The 11,419-nt window shown below is 41.6% G+C and overlaps 1 protein-coding gene across 1 annotated transcript; it reads right to left on the minus strand.

Moving 5' to 3' along the window:
- Positions 1-7,475: 7,475 nt before the first annotated feature.
- Positions 7,476-10,910, minus strand: LOC143858692 (uncharacterized). The gene is made up of 11 exons (XM_077369410.1): positions 10,843-10,910; positions 10,137-10,766; positions 9,895-10,047; positions 9,741-9,824; positions 9,556-9,657; positions 8,896-9,470; positions 8,715-8,802; positions 8,535-8,630; positions 8,204-8,419; positions 8,030-8,127; positions 7,476-7,946 (listed from the first exon to the last, which is right to left on the minus strand). The coding sequence occupies exons 1-11, from the start codon at positions 10,843-10,845 to the stop codon at positions 7,796-7,798; spliced, it is 2,196 nt and encodes a 731-aa protein (XP_077225525.1). The 5' UTR covers positions 10,846-10,910; the 3' UTR covers positions 7,476-7,795.
- Positions 10,911-11,419: the final 509 nt, after the last annotated feature.

Here is an 11,419-nt window from a genome sequence, read left to right on the forward strand (position 1 = left end):
CTTCGGTTTATGGTCCATTTATTTTTGTTTTTGATGTCATCTAGAACAATCTTTCTTTTAAGTTCTTTCTAGTTGGAAATGCCTCTAAATTGATGAATTTTTATTGTAAAATTTTGAGATTTAAACATGATACTTCCAGTGCAGGTGAAATACTTCTCTTTTTAGCCTGTTGGTTTTTTGTTCAGTTATCTTTATTACTTCCCTTAAGTTATACCCTTATATATTTTCAATTTTTCTTTTTGAATGACAATATTTTCAGTTAAATATTCTAAGGCCGAGGAACAAAGCGAGGAAGATGAAGTTGTAAGTCCAGATTATGTTCTTATTTATGAAGACTATGAAGGAGAGCTGATGCTTGTAAGTGATGTGCTGCTGGAGTATGTATTTTATGTTTAATGTTCCTCACTATTATTTGATATAGTTTCTCCATCAATCCTTATTAATAAGATTTAGAGAAAATGACCAAAAAAAAGGCCTTTATTATGATAATGACGTGTCCAGAGGGGAGATTTGAAAATGACTAATATTGAGTGACTTTGACGAGAATACCCTTCCTTACATACGTTTTTCTTCTCTCTCCCTCTCCCCCTCTCTCTCTCCCTCTCTCTCCCCTATCAAATCAACTGAGAACTATGATGATTACTTTCAGCTGTTGAAAATTACAAATTCAGAAAAGCAAAGCACTTTACCCACCCACCTCTCTCTCCCTCTCCGGCGGTCTTCTCCGGCGGTCTTCTCCGGCGGTCTTCTCGCCGGTCTTCTCTACCTCTCTCGCCGGTCCTCTCTCTCCCCGCCACCGGCACAAAAGAGGCTGGTACCCCTCTGACTGTGAGTTTATTTTTTTGAGATGGGTTTTTTTTTTTCGGAAATGGCCTCACCGTGACTTTCTCCTTCTCTTTTGTCAAAGATCAATAGGTAAAACCCAATAGAGTTTTGGAAAAAATGGTTTAAATCAATATTTGTGAAAAATCGTTTTTTAAAAACCCTTAATATATTTTCTCATTTTTCAAAGATCAATGGTTTAAGAGATGGTTTAAAGCAATAGTTTGTCAGAAGTATATTTTGAAACCCATAATCTGCATGGTTTAAACCACAATTTTGTAGAAAATCAATTGGAAAATTCGTAATTTCTGCAAAATCAATGGTTTAAACCTACAGTTTGTAAAAAGTTGAGATATCATTGGTTTAAACACCTAATATTTTACAACTCAGTTGAGAAAACAGCTAATTTTTGAAATAATTTGTCACAGATTATTTGAACAATCAATTGTTTAAACCAATAATGTGTGAGATATCATTGGTTTAAACCACTAATATTTTATAACACAGTTGAGAAAACCTCTAATTTTTCAAATATCAATGGTTTAAATCAATAATTTCTCACAGATTATTGCTTTACAACCCTAAAGTTTGAACAATCAATTGTTTAAACCAATAATGTGTGGGATATCATTGGTTTAAACCACTAATATTTTATAACACAGTTGAGAAAACCTCTAAATTTTCAAATATCAATGGTTTAAATCAATAATTTCTCACAGATTGTTGGTTTACAACCCTAAAATTTGAACAATCAATTGTTTAAACCAATAATGTGTGAGATATCATTCGTTTAAACCATTAATATTTTATAACTCAGTTGAGAAAACCTCTAAATTTTCAAATATCAATGGTTTAAATCAATAATTTCTCACAGATTATTGGTTTACAACCCTAAAGTTTGAACAATCAATTGTTTAAACCAATAATGTGTGGGATATCATTGGTTTACACGCCTAATAATTTAGAACTCAGTTGAGAAAACCCCTCATTTTTCAAATATGAATGGTTTAAATCAATAATTCCTCACACATTATTTGTTTACACCCCATTCCATTGCTTCCTTTGTAGGGGCATAAACCACCATTCGACTGGTTCACTCCAAAGTATCATTCTATTGCATTGCACCAATACTAACCTCCCTTCCATGAAAAGGTATGTAGTTCCCTTTCCATTCTCCTCTATTTCCATTTTTAGCACATTTAAATTGCATTAAACAACTTCTAATAAGTGTTTAATTTTGTCTTTACAGGAGAGAGGAACGAAGGGCTTCTTTTGTCTTACACATCGACGGCACTCTAAAGGATGTGCTATCATTTGAATACGTGGGCGGCAAGATGTTGCCTCTTATTGTTGGTCGGAGAGCAAAATATAGAGATTTTGAGAATCTAATTCATAGGAAAATTGGGACCAATAGAAGTGACGTTTCTCTATTTATAAAGTGTCGATATGTTTTCGACTCATCTCATATCATCTTATATGATATTCGAGATGACAACGACCTTGATCTAGTAATGATGCTCTTTGATAGTACGGTCATTAACACTGTGAGCCTATATGTAACTAAAGAGTTCAGATTCGGAGGGAACAATTCTCCGGAGCCTACGATTCCTTCCTCATTTGCAGAGGCTTCGAGGCCGAATATTAGTACTGTCCCCGTGGTTTCTGCATCACCGATTGTAACGGCCGTTGGTCGAAAAGAGAAAAGAACGCTTGGCGGTATTCATACCATACATCGGTAAATTATAGTATTGAACGTTGGGTGCGATTAATATTCATTCCTTTCATTGGATCATCAATTACTTTAACTTTAATTGGCTACCGATCTGCAGGTATGAAGTGGACTTGAATCAGGATTTTGAAGATCCCACTTTGAATGAGACCGGCGCGATTGAGACCGACTTTGAGAAAAGCCAACCAGGCATAAACGATTGGGACTTCTGTAGGGATTTTGGAGGTGATATTCATGATATTGATTTGGTTCGACCGAACGATGGCAGTAATGACGACGATGAAGAGGACTTCGGTTATGATGAAGACGACTTCGGTTATGATGAAGAGGAATTCCGTTATGATGAAGAGGACTTCGGTCACGATGATGAATTGGGTCATGAGGAGGAGGATGAACCTAGTAATTATGTAGGCGATGCTTTGGGAAATACCAATATAAGGCAGCCGATGGAAGCGGATGAAATGGTTGTAGGGGGTGATGAAGTAAATGTGATCGTGGGACCTGAGGATTTCACGGTCGGGGCAATCTTCCCAAATCTTAAAGTCTTTCAGAAGAAAGTCACAGAGTACGCAATCCGGCATCGGTTTGTGTTTGTCCCACAAGAGACAAATCCCACAAAGTACGGCGTTAGATGCAAGGATCGTACATGCCCATGGCGTATCACAGGGACCACTTATACATATTATGTTAAGGTAAAAACATTTATCCCTCAGCACACATGCTCAAGCACAATGAAAGGGAACGATCATCCCATGGCCACAGCAAAGTGGGCTGCTGAGTGCTCTCTAGCCTTATTCGAAAGCCCAGAAGATGTTAGGGCTCCTATGATAAGACGGTACATCAAGGCCCACTGGAGTATAACAATGTCGTATCGAAAAGCCCACATGGCAAAGATGATCATACAGGAAATTATGTGTGGGAATGCCGAAGCGTCATATCGCATCCTGCCTGCATATGCTGATGAGTTGGTAAGAAGGAATCCTGGCACAGTAGTGCAGTTGTGCCGAACTCGAGACCTGCGGCCAAGAGGGGATGATACATTTGGGCGTTTCTTTTGGTCATTTGGCCCTAGCATTAGTGCGTTCAATCGAACAGTTAGGCCCCTCGCCCTAATTGATGGGACCCATCTGCGGGGGAAGTACATGGGGACTCTACTAGCCGCAACTGCGATAGATGGCAACAATGGGTTATTCCCGCTGGCACTTGCAGTAGTCGAGGCCGAGACGTATGAAAGCTGGGTATGGTTTTTGCATTTGTTCCGTCAGAATTTCATTTCGGCAGGACGAGATGTCATCACGATTGGGTCTGACCGGATGAAGGGGTTGCCTAGAGCCGTAGCGGAAGCTCTCCCAGGGTCGTACCATTTCTATTGCATCCACCACCTCAGTGCCAACTTCCATGGAAAATTTAAGAGTGAAGATCTGCGGAAACTTTTTATGAATGCTGCATATTCCCTAAGGGAGGGTGTTTTTAAGGATGCGATGGAGAGTATTAAAACCATGAGTAAAAGTGCAGAGAAATGGATATCGGAGATTCCTAAACAAAATTGGGCCAGCTCTTATTTTGAAGGTTGTAGATATAACGTGCTGACAACTAACGCGGCTGAGAGCTTCAATGCACTTTTAAAGGGCGCAAGGGAGCTGCCTATTGCAGCACTTGTGGAACAGACAAGATGGAAACTATCTGACTTCTTTCAGTACCGTCAGAAGGCAGGTACGAAGTGGACGACTCGTTTGACCCCAAACGCGGAAGACTGGTTGGCCGAACAATGTATTCTAGCAGGTGCTTATATGGCGCACCAGTGTGGTTGGACCGTATATGAGGTGAAGTCCAAGTACCACGTTGATGAGGTGGACTTAGAAAAGAAAACATGTACGTGTCGTTTGTTTCAAACGATGGGAATGCCGTGCTCCCATGCAATAGCAGCCATGGGACTGGACCAACGAGACCCATACAGTTACTGCGGGGAATGGTATCATGCCGATACGTATCGGAGGACTTACGATGGAGCAATTTATCCCACGTTAGACCGATCGCAATGGCCGGAGTGTACCCATCCTTTGCCGTTGGTATTGCCGCCAAAATCAAGACGACAGCCAGGCCGACCGAAAAAAGTGAGAACGGAGAGAGGGATGCAAAGAGGAGTGCACCATAAGTGCGGTATTTGCCGTCAACTTGGACATAATAAGAGATCGTGCAAGAATCCGCCCATCGTAACTCCTCAACCAAACGTGGTCACAATCGGGCCTTCCGCAGCAATGGAAAATTGGTATGTAATTTTTGAACTTCTGTTTACTCTTATATTATGATCCTCAATACAATCCGTGCCCCATCTTGAAACTATTCTACTAAATTTGATTGCAGGCCCGTCCTATCCCGCCCGCCTCCGTTCTTTTAAGTAGGATTCTTTTGTTCTATTTTTCGGATCATTTGAATTGAATGGACTTGGATTTCGTTGATAGAAACTGTTTGGAGGGTCGTCATCTAATGCTTTATCGAAAACTTCTGGTCTAAGGACCAATGAAGCACTGCGCAATTCAGAAGTTTGGATTCATCTGAAGATTATGAAGTTATATGGGAATGGCCTAGAATTATGTGTAGTCTATTTTTGAGAAATTTTACTGTTTGATACCCTATAATGTACAGCCTTCAATTTGTACGTACAAAATGGTTGATTAATGAAGTTTGCAACACAGGTTTAATTTTAGATGCTACTTTCATGCCATTTGCAGATGGGGGCAATTATGAATGCAAGTTTTGTTCTGCCTAAAATGGGTATCCTTGATCAAGCACACTCACTGTCAAAAAGTATAAAGCTATATAAAGCTCCAAAAATATCCAACCATCATATAGCAGCTGTAGAAATATAAAGCTCCAAAAATATCCAACCATCATATAGCAGCTGTAGAAATATAAAGCTAATACAGCCCAAAACATCCAGAAAGAGACTCACAATATAGCAAAGGAGTCGGACCAAAAAAATTGAGCCATCAGCAAATAACTGCATCCATCTACTGGTCTGGAGGAGGTGGTGGCGGATAAGAAGAGGAATTGCCCGGGTGCTTACTCGACGGACCACCGGTGAGGTACTGATAAAGGGTAGAGAACTGGGCGTCAACGTGAGTCGAGAGCGATTGGAAACGCGTAGACATCTCTGTGTCAACATGGGTAGTGAGCCGCTCAAACTGTGTGGTCATAGATCGCTCAAGGGCCTCCTGCATGGCTGCGAAACCCTGAGACAAATCCGAAGAGGCATAGGGCGCCGCAGGGGCCTCAGTGTCCGGAGCGTCCTCGTCTTCTTCTTCATCAGGGTCTACGGCAACTTCTTCATCAGGGTCAACGGCAACTTCTTGATTCGCAAGTGCCATGCGCCGGAAGGTCCGATCATCAAAAGGAGCGGTGGGAGTGTCGGTTGCCTCACTCTCCAGAGTGATACCGAAGTGGCGAAATACACAGGTAAGGAGCATGCCATACGGCAATGAGGCGCGATGTCGAGAAAGAGTCTGGAACATGAAGCGAAAGATGATGTATGGTAGACAAAGCCGGCGACCCTCAAGGATGCAATATATGATGTATGCCTCAAGGGGTCGGATGGCATCGGTCATGCCACCGCGTGGGGTGAAGTTGTTGAACATGAAGTTATGAAGCATTTTGGCCACGGGTATGAGGTGAGAAGTTTGCACAAGCATGTTGGGCCGATAGTGCTTCGTAATTCGGCCAAACACAGTGTCGTGATCAAGATCTGGGAGGGAATGGATTCCATTGCTTGGCCAAAAGTAATGGTCAAAGCCGTCGGAACTAATTGCGAGAATCTCAGCAAGTTGATGAATATTGAGTTTGATGGGGGTGTTCTTGACACGAGATTCAATTCCGAAGTAAGAGGGAGTGATAGTGAGATTGGTATAGAAAAGACGAACTAACCGAGGGTAGACAAGCTCGTTGAGATGAAGAAATTGGGTCCACCCAACGGCATCAAATCGCGCTTGAAGGTCGAAATGGTGGAGAACGTCGGGCTCAATGAATCGGCCGGTGAGGATGCCCCGATTAGCCAGTTTTGGCCATGTCTTCTTGGCTTGGGCGGAGGAGAAGTATGAATCGGAAATAAACTCAGTTTCCCGAAGCGGAGCTTTAGCCTTGGCTCTCTTTCTTGATGGTCCTTCATCGTCTCGGCCGCCGGAGGAACGGCCAAACTTAGGATTTTTCGTTCTAGGCATGGTTGGAAAATTAGGGTTTGAAGAGAAGGAAAGAAAAGAGAGAAAAAGAGGGATTTGAAGCCCTAAATGGAAGAATATGACGAAAGAAGGGGGGAGAAGGAAGAAAAACGGGTTGCATGTAGGATGGAGAGGAGAGATTGGGGAAAAGAAGAGGAAGGGACACCTAAAAGATGGAAAAATGAGAGAAAGAGGAAAGGGTTTCAAGAAAAATGGTGTGGGTAGGGTTTAGGAGAGGAATGTAGGGTTTCGTAAGGAAGAAGAGGATCGAGGATGGAGGGAGTATGGATGGTGGATTTAGGGGAAAAAAAATAAAAAACAAAATGAGATGGAGGAGAAAAAGGGAGAAACAAAAATGAGAAAAACGAGTCAGTCCACTCTTTATGCGCGCCTGTTCCGAAACTCGGAATTCCGAAAAAAACATGCGGAATTCCGCGACATTTTTTTGTCATTTCGGCTAGTGCGGAATTCCGAGAAAAATAGCGCGGAATTCCGCAGTACGCAACTCGAATGTCGACGTTTGGGATATGGGTACTGCGGAATTCCGAGAAATAATTCGGAATTCCGAAGTCGGAATTCCGAATCATTTTTCGGAATTCCGCAGTAAGGTTCCGACGAATTTTTTTTTGGCCACGGAATTCTGGGATCAAAACTGATTATTGGTCACAAATTTATTACCGACTGAAGTAATCAACTTTCGGCTTACATTGGATCTCAAAATCTAAAACAAATTTATAGAGTAAAAACCATCATCCATGTATTTGATAAGATCCACATATAGAACAACAGAGATGACATGTTTTCGTGTTGGAATGTGTACCACTTACATATCCGTGTACAGCCTATCTTATTTACAACAGCATTTTCTGCTGGTTGGTAGAAAAAGACAAACCAAATACAATGTTGATATCAAAAACGATTTCGAATTCTTCCGAGCCTTTACCCACATATAAACATTACAAGGATATTTTTTCTTACAAACCTACATTTCAAATGGAATTCAACCTCGCCAAGCCTGCCTGTTCATGAACTCCTACAAGTTCAGAACCGTGCCACACCGGCCTTCTAAGAAATCCTCAAACAATTGTCGTCTCATCAGCGCTATATCTGCCTGACTGAACTCAGGCGGAACGTCACGTGCAAGGCAGTCCATCTCCTTAAGCACAAACAGCCCGCAATCATTGCTGCAAAACAACAACACATCATCGACCACGCTCTTCCACAATAAATTTAAACTTCCAAACTGATTTTAAGTGAACTTTATTACCTGTTGAGTTGTAAGGGCCTCTTCTCGACTTCCACCACTCTAAACTTGCTTACATCGAAGTCCCACATACTTATGTATAGCCGTTCAAGGTATCGTATCTATAAAACAATCCATACAAGCTAAGGATTTTATATACATTGAAATATAACGAAGGAAAGTGGGACGCGAACTCACCAATGGTAGAACATCTCTATAGTAGATCTGCTCTCGCAAGGAGTTGAAGATGTAGAACTTCTCATCCACCATATCGAGGACCAGGAGAATCCAATGGTTAGGGACATGCAGCGGGAATAAGACTCTTTTTAGGGTATCCGGCGGGTAGTCGTTTAATCGTTTCACATACTTCATAAGACTATCTCCGCCAGTGTACTCTTTGTTAGTTAGACAATCCTAAAAACATAATACAAGAGAAGTTAATGGAGTGACGAAAACAAATTCAAACCTTGTGAACAACCACCTCTAAAAAATAACTTGTGATTGGGAATGAAAAACTATCTATTCTTACAAAGAGGAAGGTACTAATGGCCACACAGGCTCTTTCTGCAGGCTTTCTTTTATTTTCGTCCCGAACGTTTAGATATTCGGCGTATACATTCATAATCTACATAAAATAACATATAGAGATTTGAGACAAATATCGATGGTGAAAGAATTCAGCTTTAGCATAAATAACCAAATTATTTACCGGAGAACTTAACCACTCATTGGGGTTGTTAAGGATAACCAAGTCCTCAGCACACAGGAAGTCGTCGTTGACCTGTATAACTCGTTCGCTGCAAAACACCTGATAGTTTAGGATTTACAAAGGCTAGATAGTTTAGGATTTACAAATGATAGTTTTGGAAAAGGGCTTAAATCCAATTTACCTTGGGGGAAGCGCAAGAAGCTTTGGGAGCAACCGATGGCATTGCGGGTCTGCCACCAGCAATGCTTTATCATTGACCTTCTTAGTCCCGAAAGCCATATACGGCGTAGTAGTATGTTTAGAGGGTTTAGTTTTCCTCAAACGCAGCCTCACTCCTCTCTCAATACTCCAAATCACTTTTGCCACAGGTTTCAGTGGACTGTCGGGGATGGAAATGACATTCCGTTTTATTTCCTCCTCCAACGAATCGTGGCTGGGGATGACTACCACCCCTCCGTCATCCCGTCCCATCATCTCCCCCTTTCCTTCATCCTGCGATTCGGCCACCCCTCCGTCATCCCCTTCCATCATCTCCCCCTTTCCTTCATCCTGTGATTCGGCCTCCATTCCACCCGAGGCAATGATCCTCTTAAGCTCGGCTATTTCATTTTCATGTCGTACTGACCTCCTTTCAAGGTCTCTAACCCTCTCCACTAACAAATCAAAATCAGCCTTGCTTATAGACACATGGTCTTCCTTCACTTCCCTATCAACATGTCTTTTTCTCCCTGTCCTCCCCTTAAAAGGTATGCTCCTCTGAAAAGTGGAAATGGAAAATTATTAACATATCACTCAGAGAATGTACTATATAGTAATTGAATATAGACTTAAAATTCAGTACCTTACGTAACATATCACTCAGAGACGCTATCGTTTCTTCCTCTAAAATCCGAATGTCTTGGAGGCATTCCTCAACTGTTGGGGCGGTCGCAGAAGCTTCTTTCTTATAAATGTATCAACAATACAGAAAATTTAGATAACTTGAATATAACGACCCTATGCAAGAAAGAGAGTCATTTTCGTTACCTCTCCCATCACAGTATCAGCCTCATCTGCCGTGAAAGATAGCAGGCCCTCTTCTCGAGGAAGAGGTAGTAGGCACCTCACAACCTGAAATCAAATAGTTAATCTCGGTTACAAGAAGTGAGTACTAGGGGAGTACAGACGCTCTAGGTCTTACCTGGGTCTTCTTTAGCCTCCCATCACGGATCTGTCTGATAAAGGCTGCATGGTCAGTCCGCCTTGTATCGATCCCTGTGATCCACTTTAATAGGCGTGGATGTGCATCTGGTGCTGAAGGTGCCCACAAGGTAGTATGCTCAAAGAGCCACACCTGGAATGAAGACAGACAGTCAACCTTTAGAGAAGAAAAAACCAAACTTACAAAAGAGTAATCATGTATATAATATATGTACTCTTCACCTGTAGCACAATAGCGCATCCGGTGATATATCCTGTCTTCCCGTTTTTCGAATATGAATCCAATGAGTCTACCAGGAAGTCGTACACAGGGTATGCCCAAGCAATTCTTCCCACGGCCTCTGCTCCTAAGTAAGGGAAGAGGCAGGATTTTGTCCTGTGATCCACAGGGTCAGCTCGGGCAAAAAGAACACAGCAGCACAGAAGCAGTAACAAATGTCTCACTGTTGCGTGGACGGATGCAATCTCATCCGATCTCGACTCCGCCCTTATAACATCTGCAATCTCACTAAATCTCGCCCAAGCACCGGAAAACCTCCAACCTTCGACCTCCTCTGTCGAATCCCAGTCTATTCGTATTCTATCTCCTACCAAGCTTAGGCCCAATGCCAATGCTAAATCCCTTACCTCAAAGGGGAGTAATATGCCACCTATTTGAAATGCCCTTGACTCGGGTATCCAACATCGCACGAGGACGGTCAAAATTGCCTTGTGCAATTTCAGACCTTCCAAATTAAGCAAGGCCCCAAATGGGCCGCGCTCTAGCATATCGGTATGTGCTTTCCTCAAGTCAAGGGACCTGAAGAATTCGTCAAACTTAGAGGGGCAGCATCTCGACGTAGCATAAGACGCCTGCAAAACAAACCATTATTAGATATATACAACATTTTAAAAAATACAAGGCCTAAAAGAATAACGGAGGCATTACCATGGTTTGATGAGATGATCACTAGGGGGAAAAGATGGAATCAAATCCACTAAATCAGATTTCGACCTGTTGAAACAGAATGTGGTGAAAAAAAGTTAACAACTGCTTTAAACCAACTGATTTCTCAAATATTAAGGGGTTTAAACCAACCTTTAGGGCTTTAAACCATAGATTTAGTAAAACATTAGGGGTTTAAACCAACCTTTAGGGCTTTAAACCATAGATTTAGTAATACATTAGGGGTTTAAACCAACCTTTAGGACTTTAAACCATAGATTTAGTAACACATTAGGGGTTTAAACCAACCTTTAGGGCTTTAAACCATAGATTTAGTACAAAATTAGGGATTTAAACCAACCTTTAGGGCTTTAAAAAATAGATTTAGTAAACAATTAGGGGTTTAAACCAACCTATAAGACTTTAAACAATAAATTTAGTAAAATATTAGGGGTTTAAACGAACATTTAGGGGTTTAAACCAAAGATTTAGTACAACATAAGGGGTTTAAACCAACATTTAGGGGTTTAAACCAAAGATTTAGTACAACATTAGGGGTTTAAACCAACCTTTAGGGCTT

The sequence above is a fragment of the Tasmannia lanceolata genome, unplaced genomic scaffold (assembly GCF_043159265.1).
Source record: "Tasmannia lanceolata isolate RefF3 unplaced genomic scaffold, GAP_Taslan_0.1 ptg000026l, whole genome shotgun sequence".
In the NCBI taxonomy this organism is placed as follows: domain Eukaryota; kingdom Viridiplantae; phylum Streptophyta; class Magnoliopsida; order Canellales; family Winteraceae; genus Tasmannia; species Tasmannia lanceolata.

Bases quoted from the DNA above. Each gene is read 5' to 3' on its own strand.
- LOC143858692 (XM_077369410.1), bottom strand. The intron at 10,048-10,136 runs GTGAAGAGTACA...TCTTCATTCCAG, and splicing joins GATGCGCTATTGTGCTACAG to GTGTGGCTCTTTGAGCATAC. The intron at 8,803-8,895 runs GTAAATTGGATT...GGTGTTTTGCAG, and splicing joins CTTCTTGCGCTTCCCCCAAG to CGAACGAGTTATACAGGTCA.